Source organism: Prionailurus bengalensis, chromosome A1 (genome assembly GCF_016509475.1).
Source record: "Prionailurus bengalensis isolate Pbe53 chromosome A1, Fcat_Pben_1.1_paternal_pri, whole genome shotgun sequence".
Taxonomy (NCBI): domain Eukaryota; kingdom Metazoa; phylum Chordata; class Mammalia; order Carnivora; family Felidae; genus Prionailurus; species Prionailurus bengalensis.
The window spans coordinates 16359833-16377804 of NC_057343.1; the positions used below are offsets into that span (position 1 = coordinate 16359833).

Sequence of the window (17972 nt, forward strand, 5' to 3'; positions counted from 1 at the left end):
ATTTTGCACCATTAAAGCCAAAAGGGAGCATTTAAACAAATGGTCATTTTAATGATACCTACATACTAGCTTCAAATGTAGTGATTACTCTTCAGAAAATGGAAGATGAGATCATATTTCAGCAATCTTAGGCTTTTTAAAATAGCAATTGGATTTCATGAAGAAGGGTGCATTTGACATTTTTTTTTCTATTTCTGGGTTTTAGTCTCCTCATAGCAGTTTTTATTCTTTATTGCTTCTCCATCTGACTCAGGAAGTTGGGAGAAATGTATGGAATTTAAATATTATTTGAGTTTTTTTTTTCCCCCAAGCTTCAGAAGATCCTTGCTATGGTTTCTGGGTGACGAAGTCCATGTTATCTCCTAAAAAAGATTTATCTTCCTTGTCACTCAGTTTCACTACTACCTGTATGTTTCCTTGTCAACAGTCCTCCTCCTCATCTCTCTCAAGATGACTTTTCCTCTGTAGATCTGTATATACGCTAAAGGACTTGGAAGAAAAGATCGGAAAAAAATAATACAGTTAAATATAAAACATAATATAAAATATTATTGCATAAAGCTTTTAGAAGAAAAAAAAGAGAAAATCTTTATGATCTATGCCTAGATAAAGAATTCTTAGAATTACCATAAAACATAAAGTTGAAAAGTTGGACTTAATCAATTATTTAAAAATTTTGCTCTGCAGAAAGCCCAAAGGATTAAGAGGATGAAAAGATGAGAGAAATTATTTGCAAAACACGTATCTGGCAAAAGACTAGTGTCTAGATAATAATAATTTAAAAAAAACCTCTCAAGCTCAACATTAACAAATACACATATAAATAGCCTAAATAGAAAATGTACAAAAGACGAACAGAAATTTCATCAAGATACCATACAGATGGCAAATAAGCACAAGAAAAGGTGTTCAATAGCACTGGCCGTCAAGGAAATGCAAATTAAAACCACAGTGAGATATCATTACACAGTGGATCAAATAAAAATTGGTGACAACACCAAATGCTAGCAAAAATACAGAGGAATTGACTCACTCATACATTGTTGGTGAGTATGTAAAGCGGTACACCCACACTGGGACACAGGTTGGCTGTCATTTTTTTTTTTTTAACGTTTATTTATTTTTGAGACAGAGAGAGACAGAGCATGAACGGGGGAGGGGCAGAGAAAGAGGGAGACACAGAACCGGAAGCAGGCTCCAGGCTCTGAGCCATCAGCCCAGAGCCCGACGCAGGGCTCGAACTCACGGACGTCGAGATCATGACCTGGCTGAAGTCGGACGTTTAACCGACTGAGCCACCCAGGCGCCCGGGCTGTCATTTTTATAAAATATGGCATGCAACTACCATACTGCCCAACTCTTACAGTCCTGGTCACAGAAAAACCTGTATATGAACGTTTATCGCAGCGTAATTTGCAATGACCAAAGATGGGAAACAATAAAAAAAAAATCCTTCAATGGGTCTAATGTTAACTTACCCTACATTTATATCATGGCATAGGACTCTGCAATATATAATGAACAAACTGTTGATAGATGTAACAACTTGGATGAATCTTCAGAGAGTTATAGTGAGTGAAAAACACTAATCCCCAATGTTACATACTGTATGATTCTACTTATATAGCAACCTTAAAATGACACAATTATAAAAATATAGGACAAACTAGTGGTTTTTCAGGAATTTGCGACTGGGGAGTATTAAGAGATGCATGTGGGTTAAAGGGAGGGCAGTATCAGGGATACTTGTGGCAATAGAAATGTTCTGTATCTTGACTGTTGTATAGAACTCAGTACACACACAAGCCCACCCACACAAGTATAAGGAAAACTGCAGAAATCTGAATAAGATAGGTGGATTCTATGTCAATATTCTGCAGTGTTGTACTCTGGTTTTGGAAGATGTTTCCATTGGGGGAAAGATGGGTAAATGGTACGTGAGATGCCCCTGTATTATTTCTTCCACTGCATATGAATTTATAATGAGGTAAAAATTAAAAAAAAACTTAATTAAAAAAACAGAAGAAATAACCATTCACTTAACATTTTATAATGCCTTTATTTCTCCTACATTTCTACTTTCCTGCTTGTTTGGTACTTCTAACTTTAGAAAGGTGATATAACATAGTCCAGTATTTTAGAGATAGATAGGACATTTCCATCAAGAAGTCTCAAATATCAGCAGATGAGGTCTAAACAAGTGAAATGCCCAATTTGCAGTCACTCAATAGCAGCAGTGAAAAGATATCAGTTTCCTGCCTTCCCTCAGACCACCAGGGCATTTTACATTCTGAATGCTGAAGCAACATGTTGTTATTTCATGGGAATAAATTAAACCTCTAAGTATATTGATGCCCTGAAAGGAAGTCAATGCAGATAACCTCTTATTCCCAGAGTGGGAAACACTGGCTTGTTATCTGCAGGCTCAGGAAAAGAAAATCTTTATGAAAAAACGTATTAGGTAAAAGAATTAGACCTAAGGGGAACCATAAAAAAACAGATCAATTAGAATTAGTTAAAAGTGTGGATTAAAGAAAATTCTTTAAAGTAATAAAATTTTGGTCCAATTATGATCCAAGCCTAGAGGAATTTGCTAATGTTGGGAAAGAGAAATATTAAGTGTTAAATAGCTAAAGAAATCCAGAATGGCTGAGGTCTAGTGTGTATGAGAAAATGATGCTGGTCCCATAAAGTGGGGCCACTTTATGAAGGTCATACTATGGCAACTTTACTTAATCACAAGAAAAATAGCTCTGCAAGATAGTGAACAGAGGAGAGAAATGAGCATATTTGCCTTTCAGAAACACCTTGTTGTCTCTCCACACAACCTCATGTTTGATTCAATGAGTAGTTCTTCTACAGCTGTCTTAACAATACTGTATAAATCTATTTCAATAGGTAAAAACAATGAATGAAGAAAATTTTTTGAATGGGTTCAAATAGCTCTGCTATTTTAAATAGCTCTAGAAAAAGTCTTCCATGATGCTCTGGTAGTTAAAAAACAAGCAAGTCATTAAATTATAGGTATAGTATAAATTCCATTTTTGATAAAAACAATAAAAAACCATAACCTATACATATATTTACATATTTATTTATATTATAAATTTATATTAATATATTATTATATGTATAAATTTTAATATATATTAATATATTTGCAAAGGCAAGAAAAAACATGTAAAACAACAAATTAATAGCAGTGATTCCATTAGAAGATTAGGAATCAAGGAGAGATAGCAAATTTTAGTTGAACGAAAGCAATATTTTTTGAGTGGTTGAATACGTTTTACCTGTGAAATTCAAATGGTGGATATACATGAACTGAGTGAAACCAGTAGAGATGCTTCAGAGCATCACTGTCCAATAGAAATGTACTGCAAATTACAAATGTGAGTCACAGATGTATTTTTAATACTTTCTAGTAGCTACATTAAAAGGTAAAAAGAAGCATGAAACTATTTTCGTTCATAAATTTTATCCCAGTGCATCCAAAATACTATCATTTCAACACGTAACCAATGTAAATATTAATGAGATATTTTACATTGTTCTCATATTAAGTCTTTGAAATCCAGTGTGTATTTTATACTCATAGACCCATTTCAGGTGCTTAGTCGCCTTACATCAATAGTAGCTACCATATTGGACAGTGCAGCTCTAGAGGAAACTGATGGTTTTGCTCCTGGTAAATTTCACTGGCAGAGACAACGTCACTCTTTGTCAACTCACTGGGAGCATGACCATATTTGGCCCTGGTCTCTTGATCTCAATCTTGGGTCACCTTCATATTTTCCAGCTCTATCATTTTTCAGTTGGGAAGGTTTAATTTTATTTTATACATTTTATTGTTGCTAATGTGTATATAGCATTATCACAAAATCTACAGTAGAAGTGAAAATGGCAAAGTGTATTTTTTAGAAAATGGTAAGAAACCAGTTTTTTTTTTTTTTTAATCCGTAAACAAAATTTTGTTGGGAGAAAAGAGTAATATATTCCAAATTTTGGCTGTGGAAAGTTTGAACAACTACAAAAATTTTCTACTGAAGGAGAGGGCAAAGAAGAAAAAATTCCACAAAAATAAAAATTCATTACCCAAAACATTTAGAACCTGATATCTCATCTGAATATCTAGATGAAGAGTTTTTCTTTAAGCTCCAACTCGACCACTTAATAGCAGGGTAAATCTGAATAACTGCCATAAACCCTTAAGTGCCCTTAACCTTTGTTTTTCCAGTGACCTATGGAGAACTTATTTAATAATGTTCCATTTTTTAAAAAGTCATGCGATAACACTATATAAACAAAGTTCATTGTAATTTATTGTGAAATAATTAAGATAATATATTTGAAGTTGAATTTAAAGAGACTTCCAGAGATTAACTTTTAAATGCAAATTACTGGGAGGTCTGAACTTTGGAAAATATAAGGCAAGGAAAAAAATGTAATAAGTTAAACAGAATAAATAATTTTCAAAATGGTGAAATATATTCATAAATTTGGCTTTTTAAAAATTTCAGTCATTGTAAACCTATTGACAGAGACACATGGATGGTTTTTGCTCAGTTGATTTTTAGGGATACAGTCTGAAATGTATAAATTGTTCTGCAAACACATGTACAAAAACTAAGAATGGGCAAAAGTCATGGAACTGGACAATCATTCGCTCAACTAAATCCCAGAATTAGTAAGGATTAGTGAATATTAGAAGAGTGCATCTTTATATCACTGGTTACCCATATTCCTTCTACACTGGCTGGAAAATTGACTGCTTCTTGGAGAATAATATGGCAAGTTTCTTTCTTTATACCCTAACAGTTACCCAAGGTATTTGTTAGGATTTGTGTGTTCGATTACTAAGGTATGTCTGTATCACTAAAGTTGCTATCTAGGTCAAGGCAAGAAAGTGGGTATGCTTTTGCAGTAGTTTAATTGCCAGCCAATAAATAAAATATCTAATTTAAGAAAATTTGATATACAAATATCCAACTTATGAAACAGTTACATTTTAGAGCATGATTATCACTTTGAAAAATAATTCATCATTTTACAAAATATTTCACTACCATGTTTTTTTTTTTTTACGTAACCAGTTCCCTATTGCAGTTAATACAGATTTATTAACACAGATATTTTCAGGAAAACATCTATTACAAATAAAGAGGTCCATCTTCATAGCATTTTTTTCTTGGAAATGGGTTTTCCAAAATACATGATAAGTGAAGTGCTGTGAGTATAACCTAGTTCTATTAGAGTTAACTGAATTTTCTAGACACTCTTCCACTTAACCCTGGCTATGAATAAATAAGTGAAGGTAAGCAACTAATAGCAAGGTCAACAGGACACAAAACATAAGAAACATTATTTATACAAGGTATGATATGAAACCTCTCTTTTGTGTTTAGGAGTTTATGTTCATAGAAATATGAATGGAAATGAAAAGACAACCCCAAATTACTCATTTAGAGACTTCAAAAAATATCCTTCTATTTGAAATCCTGCTGTTTTATGTTTTCTCATTCTTTCCCTACTGTTCATCTTCATTAATGCTACCTAACATCACTGCATATTCAGAATAATGTTCACTTCTAGGACATATTGTACTAACAGTATTCAATATTTTGTTTAAACTCATAGATGCATCATCTGTCAGTGACATCTGACAGAGGGTTGTTAAAAACCATCATTTTTGGAACACTGCAAAGTGTGGTGTTACTGGCTCCAAGTAAGTCCCTCTGTTGTCACCATGTTTACCTTTAAAACATCAGCACCCTAACCCTTGATATAAATAAACTCCTGGGAAAATTTTGCTTCGTTTTGTTTTTATTGTTGTTGGTGTCATTTGAAGAAACAGAGGACATTTGAAATTAAATTCTGGTAAAGTATGTATAATGGTGATGTATACGATTTTTACTTTGGAAGAAACAACATTAACAACAGAAGCAGAACAGAATCATTGGAACATACTCCAAATACTGAGAACAGGTCTATGTTTCTCTACAGAATATATGTCTGTCTGACTTAGAACAGTTTGGGTGTTTCACTATCCCCAGGGCTTATTGTGAGTTCTAACACACTCGTTCTAACATAAATGAATGTGCTTGAGGCAATGAGAACATTCATTAGCCTTTTTGTGCTTCTCCAAACCTACCAGGCCCATTCCTATATCTCTCGGACAAAACCAGATTTGGGAAAGAGCAGTAAACTCAGTGCCTCCGGGTTGTGGCTTATTTGGAAACTAAAATCTAATATTCCAGGTTGAATTCTGATGTCCCATACCTAATATGTTTTTTTAAACTTACTAACTTCTATAATATAATTGAGTCTAATGAATCCAATATATCTTTAATTATATGCATTCTTCTTACTTTACGAGAGGAACACATTTATGGAGTAAACTCCACACTCATTCTCTCTCAAAATGCACCATTTCAGAAGCAGCAATCAATAGTAAGCCCGATAGGTGCACATTTTTTGCTTGGTCTGTTTATGTTCAGAGAGGCAGTACATGTAGTGGTTAAAGGCTTGGCCCTGAAGGACCCGTCATAGCTCCATCACTAACTGTGAACCTTCGTTAGTGCCTGTCTCAGTTTCTTCAAATATAAAGTGGGCTAAGAACAGTAGCTACTTCACACCATTGTTGTAAGTAGTACATATGTGTAAATACACGTGTTGCATATAGAACGGTGGCTGGCATTGTTATTGCTGTTACTCCTTATTTTTGATGTATGGTAATCAGAAACTGGGGTGTTTTTTCAAAAATTTTTTCATGTTTATTTATTACTGAGAAACAGAGAGACAGAGCATGAACAGAGGGGAGGGGCAGAGAGAGGAGGAGATACGGAATCTGAAACAGGTGCCAGGCTCCGAGCTGTCAGCACAGAGCCTGACACGGGGCTTGAACTCACAAACCGCGAGATTATGACCTGAGCCGAAGTCGGACGCTTAACCGACTTAGCCACCCAGCCGCCCCAGACACTGGGTTTTGTAATAGTATGCAGTTTTGGGTCAGTGTTAAATTATGTACCATTTGTCTAGTCTGTGGAGGTAATTTCTGAAGTAAAATGAACTCATCGTTTTTCTATTGATTTGAAATAAATGCTTACTGCATGTGGTGAAGGAACTTCTATTTCTATGGTAGCTTATATAGTCACAAGTTACATAATTTAAACTTGAAGAAGTTTCCAGTGCCTTTTCATATCAGGTGAAAACATTTTCTTTTTAGTGGTTCAGTGAATGAATATAAGATAAATTACTTTGAAAACAACAGAAGAAACAAGTAATTAAGAATATTGTTCCTATGGGGAAAACTTAATATCTATATCTACTGCTAAAATTAATAATGATTTTTGGAAATCTTAAGTTTAAAGAAATATGTACCAGTCACTGGAGGAAAGAAGAGGAAACCATTAGGTTTCCATATTTTTCTTGAATTGGCAATAATATTGCACTGATTGAAATAGAATTTAACTTTGCTTAGATTTAGAGTTTAGAATGAATTTATGGATCCTATGAGAATGTAACATCTTGCTTTGTTTAAGGAGCATTACCTACTCTAATTTATTGTTATTCTTTTGTAGCACTGAGAACTTTGGCCACATTTTGAAATTCTATTATTCATAAAGCCTCATATTTATACTAACTAGCAACTGAACCTGAAAAAGGTCATCTAAAAAAACCTGAAATAAAACTTTGTTCATGACAAAGTCTCATTAAAAATCATCAATCACCAATATTTATTAAGACAAACATTTATTTTACTTACTGAAATGAAAAAGTGGGCATCCTAGAACTCCAAAGTACACCTGCTTTTCATTTTAGGAGGGGGTTTGATCACGACTCCATGAAAAGAAGGCTTGCTTGCTTTAATCTGTGCTGTATTTACATGTTCAGAAATAATTTGGTAATATTTTTGTTTTAAAGCCAAATTGTAGGGCTGCCCGAAAAGTCCTTGATGTGTAACCATCTCTAGAGATCCCCCCAAATTATGAAAAGCTCTAATATTTCAGCTGCATTGTTTTTCTGCATATAAAAATACCTACTATAGGAGTCAACTACCACATGAAATAAGTTGCATTTGTTTTAGTTGAAAAAGAGAGCTAAAAATTTCCTGTGGATTATTGCAATAGTACAAGAATACAAGGTGCGTTTATTTATTAACCAAAAAAAAAAAAAGGTAAAACAAATTGTGAAAGCAAAAGCTGGCTATGAAACCAGGGTTTTTGATAGCCTTTGCCTTATTTAAACAGGTTACACGTTAATATGCGACAGTTGATAAATGCTATGAGGTGGAAGTTAGCATTTGCTAATTTACTTTAAACATCTCCCCCTACCCAGGGCACTATGGAAAATATGTATATGTATGATCAATGCTCCCTCCTTCAAGTATCACAATCTTGTGGTCACATAATCTTCGTGGGTGGCTGTGTCCGTGAGGTTTCCATCATAGTCTATACTGGAGTCCTCTTCCTTTGCATGCTTCTCCTTTGGTATTATTGGAACAGTGTCTTCCACCACCACCTTCTCCGACTTGAAGGAACACACTCTCTTGCCCACCTGTAAACCCAGGGTGTCCGTATTCCTTTCTCGATGGTCTACTAAGATGCACTGTTCACTGAGACCAGGGATGTTCAAGTCACCCCGCGAAGCTAACCCTCGGGATTCCAGTTGAATATTCCTCTCTAGTGGTCTTTCGGCCTGCTGACGAGCAACTTCTTCTGAAACAGAGAAGATTTGGTTTGCATTTTGCTCAGCAGCGTTTTGTTTTGACCGTCTGTGAAATAACCCGAAGTTTTTGATATCGGTCACAAAGTTCACTTTTCTCTGCTTCTCTCTTGGGGGCTCTTGCACCACTAGGGCGGAGCCATTGCTGATGTTGTGTCTTTCGGAGGCAATCGCTGCCGATCGCGGGTGAATCAGGGTGGTTAAATCGAAAAGGCTGAAGTTCTTTTTCTTGTCTTTGCTACTGCCTTCGTTGTCACTCTTTTCATCCGAGTCCGCAGAGTTGGAGGACTCCTTTGTGGCCTGAGCCGACTGGACGGTAGAGAGCTTGCTTCCTCTTAGTAACCCCAGGACTTCAAAGCGGAAACTAGAAATGTCTTGCTTTAGTTCCTAAGTGAAATGTGAAATGAAGAAATTTAGTTTGTGACTTAAACAAACATGAGGGCTCATGGTGAGCACATTTCATATATGGCTCTGATGTGTTTTCACTCATTTTTTTTTTTTAAAGTTTACCTATTTATTTTTGAGAGAGAGAGACAAAGAATGAGCAGGGAAAGGACAGAGAGAGAGAGGGAGAGCGAGAATCCCAAGCAAGCTCCGTGGTGTCAGAGCAGAGCCCAGCAAGGGGCTCAATTCCATGAACCCTGTGAGATCACCACCTGAGCTGAAATCAAGAGTCCCAGGCTTAACCAACTGAGCTATCCAGACACTCCTACTCGTTTTTAAGAGCCAGGATTCCATTTTTGCTGTGGTTCTGTTGAGAACTGCCTGTTCTGTCCCTGGCACTGGAGTCATTTTGATGCCTGCTAATTTCCCTGTTGGCAGTTATGTAGTAACAAGGAGACCTCCTGGGGTTGATGCAAAAGGAAACAAGAGTATATCGGATTTGAGGGACTATAGTTTCAAATGCTTCCTTTCTAAAATATTCACCTGCCTTCAAGTCACCTCTCATTCTCTCAGGGATGCATTTTTAAAAGGGTTCTCATGGGGCGCCTGGGTGGCGCAGTTGGTTAAGCGTCCGACTTCAGCCAGGTCACGATCTCGCGGTCCGTGAGTTCGAGCCCCGCGTCAGGCTCTGGGTTGATGGCTCAGAGCCTGGAGCCTGTTTCCGATTCTGTGTCTCCCTCTCTCTCTGCCCCTCCCCCGTTCATGCTCTGTCTCTCTCTGTCCCAAAAATAAATAAACGTTGAAAAAAAAATTAAAAAAAAAATAAATAAAAGGGTTCTCATGTTAGCATATCTTTCTGTCCAAAGGGATATCTAAAACAAAATAATTAAAGTGGTGTCTACTGTTCCAAGAGTTGGCAGTTACCTTCAATTGTTTACTACCTTGGGGTTGCATTTACCTCAGCACCTGGGGCAGCTACTAAATCTTGAGAATTGCTTCAGATCAGACAGCATTTCTCAGATGTATCCTCTACTCTTATCTTTTTGGACACTGAATTCTCAGTCCTACTCTTTTTGGATAACTGAGTTCTCAGTCCTAACCTGATGGTGGCCTTCCTGGTGGCTTCGTGCCTCCAACCTATCTCCTAAAGCACCAGGAATCATTTAACTACGAAGTGTGGATGTTGTGACTGTGAAGAACATTTGGGATCCTTTCAATCTGTGCTTTGCGTTTTGCAATTCATCTGTCTTCTTACCTAGCCAGCTGTTCATCTTTATTCTCTTGTCAAACCTGCCATTCTCAGTTAAAGGATCTTCTTCAGGGTTTTTTTATTTGTTTGTTTTTGCCTATAAGACCCTATTGACTTCACTCATTCTTTCAAAACCTCTAAGAACTCAGGCAGAATAACAAAAACATTTTATACCTGTGACTTGAGCATATATATTTCATGTATTCCACCTATCTCCTCTGATGGAATAAAAAACACAAAGAACCTCAGGGAGAAAGACTAAGTTTGTAAGTTACAATTAAGCACAAACCTTCAATTTCCTGCTACCAAAGCTGTGCATAGGACAGAGAAGGTTTTTGTTGTTGTTTTTAACATGTTGGTTACTACATGTTTCAGGCTTAGAAATCAGACTGGAATTTCAAAAACTAAAGCTCACTCATTCGAATGTTGCTAGGATCAGCAAGTTAAAATGCCACAAGGCACTAGGATTTTCTCTGTCTCCAAGTCCCCTCCACATTTCAGATTTAATGTGCTTTAAATTTTTTTTAATGCTTATTTATTTTTGAGAGAGGGAGACACATAGTGCGAGCAGGGGAGGGGCAGAGAGCGAGGGAGACACAGAATCTGAAGCAGGCTCCAGGCTCCGAGCTGTCAGCACAGAGCCCAAAGGCAGGGCTTGAACCTATAGACCGCAAGATCATGACCTGAGCTGAAGTCAGCTGCTTAACCAACTGAGCCATCTAGGTGCCCCAGATTTAATGTGCTTTAGAATAATGTATTTTGAAAGGAGATTTCACTGCTTAAAAAAAGAGAAGCCTTGGGGCACCTGGGTGGCGCAGTCGGTTAAGCGTCCGACTTCAGCCAGGTCACGATCTCGCGGTCCGTGAGTTCGAGCCCCGCGTCGGGCTCTGGGCCGATGGCTCAGAACCTGGAGCCTGTTTCCGATTCTGTGTCTCCCTCTCTCTCTGCCCCTCCCCCGTTCATGCTCTGTCTCTCTCCGTCCCAAAAATAAACGTTGAAAAAAAAATTAAAAAAAAAAAAGAGAAGCCTTGAATTTAAGAGTAAGAAGGCACACAGGCTTGCTGAAACTCTTGGCCAAGTTGCCAGTTCTGATTGTAAATGTGCTGCATCTGGTTCCCTGCTCTGCAGAACCTGCCCCCTGGTGATGAGGATACAAACGGTTACCTTAAAGTTCTCTTCAGTCAGACCTTCTTCAGTTTTGGCATCTCTGATCATTGCGGCAACATACCTCTTCACCAGGTTCCGCATAACCTCCTGAGGCATGTCGAAACAACAGAACTGACATTCAGTGCATAAATAGGAATTCTCTCTTGAGTCCATTCTAAAGATGGGACTATACTTCATTTTCATGCAAATTTCAAGATAGAATAGAATAACTTACTTGATACTGGTGATGTCTTCTCAAATTATCAGCAGCTCGCCTCTGAAAAGGAAAAAGGCATTTACTTTTCAGTTAGTGTGATATATTACCATTTTGGAAAATAATTGATTGTTCTTTTTTAAAAAAATTAATTTATTTGTTTTGAGAGAAAGAGAGAGAGCAGGGGAGGGGCAGAGAGTGAGGAAGAGAGAGAATCCCAAGCCCCGCACTGTCAGCGCAAAGTCTGACACGGGGCTCGATCTCATGAACCATGAGATCATGACCTGAGCCAAGATGAAGAGTCAGTCGCTTAACCGACTGAGCCACCCAGGCACCCAATTCATTGTTCTTTTAATCGAGAATATATTTTTCCTCACTTCTCCAGAATGAACATTTTACTAGACAATGAACAATAGCTAGAGAGTGCTTCACATGAATCAAAAAGAATGAATGACACAAAACAACAAAGTGCAAGGTTATAATCCCTATGGCAGTTAACATATAGACCAAGTCAACAATGATGGGAAGGTTGTTCTTTTAAATATTTTAAATGTTTACTTATTTATTTTTGAGGGGGTGGGGAGGCAGAGAGAGCTGGAGACACAGAATCTAAAGCAGGATCCAGGCTCTGAACTGTCAGCACAGAGCCCAACATGGGCTGGAACCCATGAACCGTGAGATCATGACCTGAGCCGAAGTCAGATGCTTAACCAACTGAGCCACCCAGGCACCCCGGGAATGTTCTTTTAACAGAAGGTGATAGAAAATTAGATAATCATAGCTGATACTACCCCAGATCACTTGCAATAATTCCAAGAGATACAGATGAGACATATCAAATACAAAATAAATATCAAATAAAAATAAAAATTCAATAGAATAAAAAGCTTACATTATAATAATATATGGAGGTCTTCATAAATATCAACATAGCAAGTCTGAGAATTTAGCCATTACATGCAACATGTAATCAGAAACAATGTCAGACCACTATACCCCCAACACTAATTTCAATCAAATGTACATTAAGAAGGGACTGCTGCTTTAATTAGATAGTTAGATTTAAGAAAAAGTGGAAGATTCTGTTCAAACATAGGGTTCATAAATTCATCATTTTAAAAAGTAAATATGAATCCCAGCTATCATTATAACAATATCAGAATGGTTTGGGGATGCAGCTGGGTTTAGCACAGAGCAGTGGTGCTGGAGTGCAGAATGGAGAGAGATGATGCCCAATGACTAAAAAAAAAAAAAAAAAAGTCCATTATAAATTGAATAAAATAATAAATGACACTAATTGCATATTTGCAGATTTCACAAATATTTTAAAGGTACCAGAAAAAAGCTATCAAAATTGTATTTTATGCATGTTGAATAATCAATATTTATTATTAAGGAAACCGAACAAATTTATCTAAAATAAAAATATTTGTGTAATAAAGGAATGAATTTGGTAGATTGTAAGAAAGCAAAGACATAACATATCTAGGGTTTAAACAAATCTTTTTATCTTGTTCCTTACTAAATACTTAATCATAGGCTGATAAAATAGAATTTTATAAAGAGTTAGGAATACATCACTGTGAAACGATACTAGGAAAAAATCAAACAATGCAAAAGAAACTTTTTTCTCTCTTTAGGGGAATAGGAGGAAATGGCATTTTCCCTGGCCAGGAGAATAGATTTGTTTTTCATGATTATTAGTGACTTTTAGGAGCAGTTGAGACAATGTTTAACTTCTTAAAAGCCATTAATTTATTTAAATACCATTCATTTTCAAATGAATCTTAAACAAGTTTTCAATATGATTATGGTATTCCTTAAAGACTGGGAAGTTTGAAATTCACTACGAAATTAGGATATCTTGGAAAAAAACAGTATGAGAAGGAATTTTATGACAGGGCCACAAGATGGAGGTATATGACTACCATTGAGACATAGTTTAGCTGAAATCCAAGACAAAAAGGACTTCTATAAGGAAAGGAGCCATCCAGATCTCCTTAAGTTTACCTCAAGTGGACACAAATACTAAAGCAAGATATACGCCAAGTTCTTTAACACTCTCACTATAGATATTGTACAGGAGATCTGCATTCCATGATTTTAGTAGATAGAAACTCTGAATTTAGTATAGAATTTATAGTCAACTCAATTTTGATTATTTTGAGTTTCTATTGTATTTTGCTATTCTGTTTTGGTCAAAAAAGTCAATAAAAAGTAGGCAGCAGATGGCAATCTGAAGTCATGATTTAACTTTAAATTTCCTTAATGAAAAATTAAAGAGTGACAGAATCAGAAAATTATGAGTAATAAGAGAAAATGATCACAATGCATCGTAGTATTCAAAAGAGTACAAACTGTCTTTCCTTCAACAGAACCTAATTCATAAACAGATCTCAAAATTTTAATACAAATATAAGAAGATCAAATATTACACTTCATTTATTTATTTACTTATTTATTTTTTGTGAGAGATCGAGCTCACCGCACATGTGGGGAAGAGAGGCAGACGGAAGGAGAGAATCTTAAGCTCAGTGCAGAGCCTAATGCAAGACTCGATTCCATGACCCTGAGATCAAAGATTACACTTTAAAAACTAATTCCAGGTTTATTTTTTTTTTAGGGAAAAGGTTTTTAAAAAGCAAAACAGTCTCGCAGAAAGAGAGTACATAGAAAAAGTTTTCTATGATGAATTTTAGGAACTATTCAACATCCATAGCCCATATCTGTATAAGTTAAAACAGTTAATTGTTTCTGCTCCACTTTTCTTCAACACCTACGTTGTAATACAAGTCAGTTGAACTTCAGTATCCTAGGAAAATAAGAATGGATGAAGCTAACCATCTTCTGAATAGCGAAACAAATGAATGCAATACATTCGCCAGTGATGACCACTACATAATGCAGCTCAGATCTCTCTCATGTCTGTCTGTCTGTCTGTCTGTCTGTCTATCTATCTATCTATCTATCTATTTACTTACTTTAAAATGTTTATTTAATTATTTTTGAGAGAGGGAGAGAGCACGAGAGGGGCAGAGAGAGAAGAGACAGAGAATCCCAAGCAGGCTCTGTCCTGGTAGCACAGAGTCGGATGAAGAGCTGGAACTCAGGAACCATGAGGTTGTGACCTGAGCTGAAATCAAGAGTTGGATTAACTGACTGAGCCACACAGGCACCCCTCTCATGTCTATTTAATCTCTCCGTTTCTGGCTAGCACCACAGACATTGTAGACTATCACTATTATGCCTCCCTGTTTCTACTTTCTTACTTTCTGGCAGCTGGTGGAGTATCACTTTAAGAACATGTACTCAGGGATCACACTTGGGTTTAAAGGTGACTGAACCTAAATAAGGAATTTATCTCTGAGGTCCTCTCCCATCCCCATATTTTTATTCTCTAAGGTAAAGATAAACTCACTGGATGGTTTTGAAGATTAAATTAGATAAGAGATTTAAGACATCTGTCACTGACTAATGTTAAATAGTTCCCATCCTTTTTCCGTTTTTTCCCCTTTCAAATTAATAACATGATTTAACACAGTTTTTTAAAAAATATTCTTGATTCACAAAACTTGTGGATAATTTGACACACATCAGGATTACCCCAGAGGAAGTAAAAGAGGATGTAATTGTTTCTTTTTGTGTGATTTGCATGACATTTCATGCTTGAGGAGCATTTTATTTAGGTAAAGAGTTGAATGCTTTTAACCTAGGCAATAGAGGTTTGAAAGTAAGAAATTTGCATTTAAGTAACAGGGTGAGGAGATAGTTTTAGTAAATATGGATAGATGTGACACAAGTTCTGTATGCAGTAATTTTTGTTTTATTAAGACTCTTTTTTTTTAGACCAATTTAAGCTTCACAGAAAAATTGGCACATTGTTAGAATTGATTAACCTACACTGATACATTATAATCACCTAAAGTCCGTGGTTTGCATTACTGTTTACTCTTGGTGTTGTAAACTTTACAGGTTTGGACAAATGTATAATGACATGTATCTATCATTATAATTTCATACAGAGTATTTTAACTATCCTAAAAATCTTCTATTCTTTGACTGTTTATCCCTCCCTCCCCTGATCCCACCAGCTCAGCTTTGGTAACCATGAATCTTTTTTACTATCTCCATAATTTTGCTTCTTCCAGAATATAATATAGTTAGAATCATATTGTATATAGCTTCTTCAGGTTGGCTGTTTCATTTGGTAATACTTAGGGTTTCTCTAAGTCCTTGCATGCCTTGATAGGTCATTTCTTTTATTACTGAATAAATAATATTCAAGTGTCTAGATGTACCATAGCTTCTTTATTCACCTACTGAGGGAAATCTTGGCTGCTTCCAAGTTTGGGCAATTATGAATAAAGTTGCTATAAACATTCTTGTGCAGAATTTGGTGTGAACATACGTTTTCTTTTTCTTTTTTTTTTAAATAAATGTTTGTTTTTGGTAGGCAGAGAGAGAGAGAGAGAGAGAGAGAGAGAGAGAGATGGAGAATGAGTGGCGGAGGGGTAGAGAGAGAGGGAGACACAGAACCTGAAGCAGGCTCCAGGCTCTGAGCTGTCAGCACAGAGCCGGATGAGGGGCTTGAACCACGAACATAGGATCATGACCTGAGCCGAAGTGGGTGCTTAATTGACTGAGCCACCCAGGTGCCCCTGGAAATAAGTTTCACTTATTTCACTTATTTCACTCCTTTGTCAAGGAGTGAGACTGCTGGATTGTATGGTAAGGATATGTTTAGTTTTGTAAGAAACCATCAAACTATCTTCCAAAGTAACCTACCCTTTTGCATTCCCACCAGCATGAATGAGAGTTCCTGTTGCTTCGCATCCTTACTAGCATTTGCTGTTGTCGGTGGTCTAGTTTTTAGGCAATCCGATAGGTGTGGAGCACTGGTCAGTCATCTTTTTTGAGGTTCCGAAAGTTTCATGAACATCTCTGCATAATATTGGATTTCTGCTGTGACCTCCATGAATTTTCCTTTGTGGGTTTCTATTTCATGAATCTTAGCTTCTAGGGCCAATTTAAGATCTATTTATTGGGGCGCCTGGGTGGCGCAGTCGGTTAAGCGTCCGACTTCAGCCAGGTCACGATCTCGGGGTCCCTGAGTTCGAGCCCCGCGTCGGGCTCTGGGCTGATGGCTCAGAGCCTGGAGCCTGTTTCCGATTCTGTGTCTCCCTCTCTCTCTGCCCCTCCCCCGTTCATGCTCTGTCTCTCTCTGTCCCAAAAATAAATAAACGTTGAAAAAAAAAATTTAAAAAAGAAAAAAAAAGATCTATTTATTAAGTGGTTGCAGGTACGTGGAAGAGGCTGCAGAAACCAGAGATAAATAAAACACACCTTTTGCCCTTAAACAGCTTGTTGTCTACTAGGTGGATGCCAAGAATCTCTAGAGATGAAGGTAGAATACAAGCAACAACGTGGGGGTGGGGGTGGCGTCTTAATGTTATTTGAGTACAGGAAAGGGACAAGTAATATTGGGCAAAGCGGCCTTCAAACAGGGAAGGGGATTTCAGACTGGATGAGAAAGAATCATGGAACTTTAACAGTCAGATGCACAGACATTCAGGTGTGCAGAAAACTGGAATACAGTGAGCAAATATGCTAGTGCTGGTGCTGGTGGGTGAGAGACACGGGAAGGCAACTTCCACCAGGACAGCGGCAGTGTGCTCTGATAATAGGAATATATGAATTAGACCATGTTGGAGAGTTAGCAGGGGTTTTTTATGCAGCATCTTAGAAGGCACGGCGAATTCAGTGGTTGGTAGGCACCTGGCTTTTTGACTACTTGAGTGACATGTGAAGAAAGTTGAACTTCCATTATAATTACCTGGAAGCAGTGTGTTTTTCTAAATTTTTTTAATGTTTAACTACTTTTGAGAGAGACAGAGACAGAGTGTGAGTGGGCGAAGGGAAGAGAGAGGGAGACACAGAATCGGAAGCAGACTCCAGGCTCTGAGCTGTCAGCATGGAGCCCCACTCGGGGCTCGAGCCCACGAATTGTGAGATCATGACCTGAGCCACAGTTGGATGCCTAACCGACTGAGCCATTCAGGCACCCCCTTGGCAGCAATATGAAGTAGGAAAGATGAGTAGGAGAGAATCAGTAGATATTAGTGGGGATGCTATTACCAGAATCTAACTGAAGAGTAACTGGGTGTGAGCTAAAATGGTTCGCAGTGTGAATGGGAAGGAGGGGGCAGCAAGAATCACAAGGAGATAGAGAATGTTGAAAGGGAACAGAAGCCAGGG

At 37.2% G+C, this 17972-nt stretch overlaps 1 protein-coding gene across 1 annotated transcript in view; it reads right to left on the minus strand.

The window, feature by feature from the left end:
* Window positions 1–8129: 8129 nt before the first annotated feature.
* TRPC4 (transient receptor potential cation channel subfamily C member 4) overlaps window positions 8130–17972 on the minus strand; it is a 199962-nt gene continuing 190119 nt past the window's right edge. Inside the window, exons 9-11 of the mRNA XM_043577686.1 lie at window positions 11739–11780; window positions 11522–11611; window positions 8130–9111 (exon numbers count right to left, since the gene is read on the minus strand). Coding sequence (XP_043433621.1) covers window positions 8389–9111; window positions 11522–11611; window positions 11739–11780 — 855 coding nt within the window. The 3' untranslated portion in view covers window positions 8130–8388. The remainder of the gene's footprint in view (window positions 9112–11521; window positions 11612–11738; window positions 11781–17972) is intronic.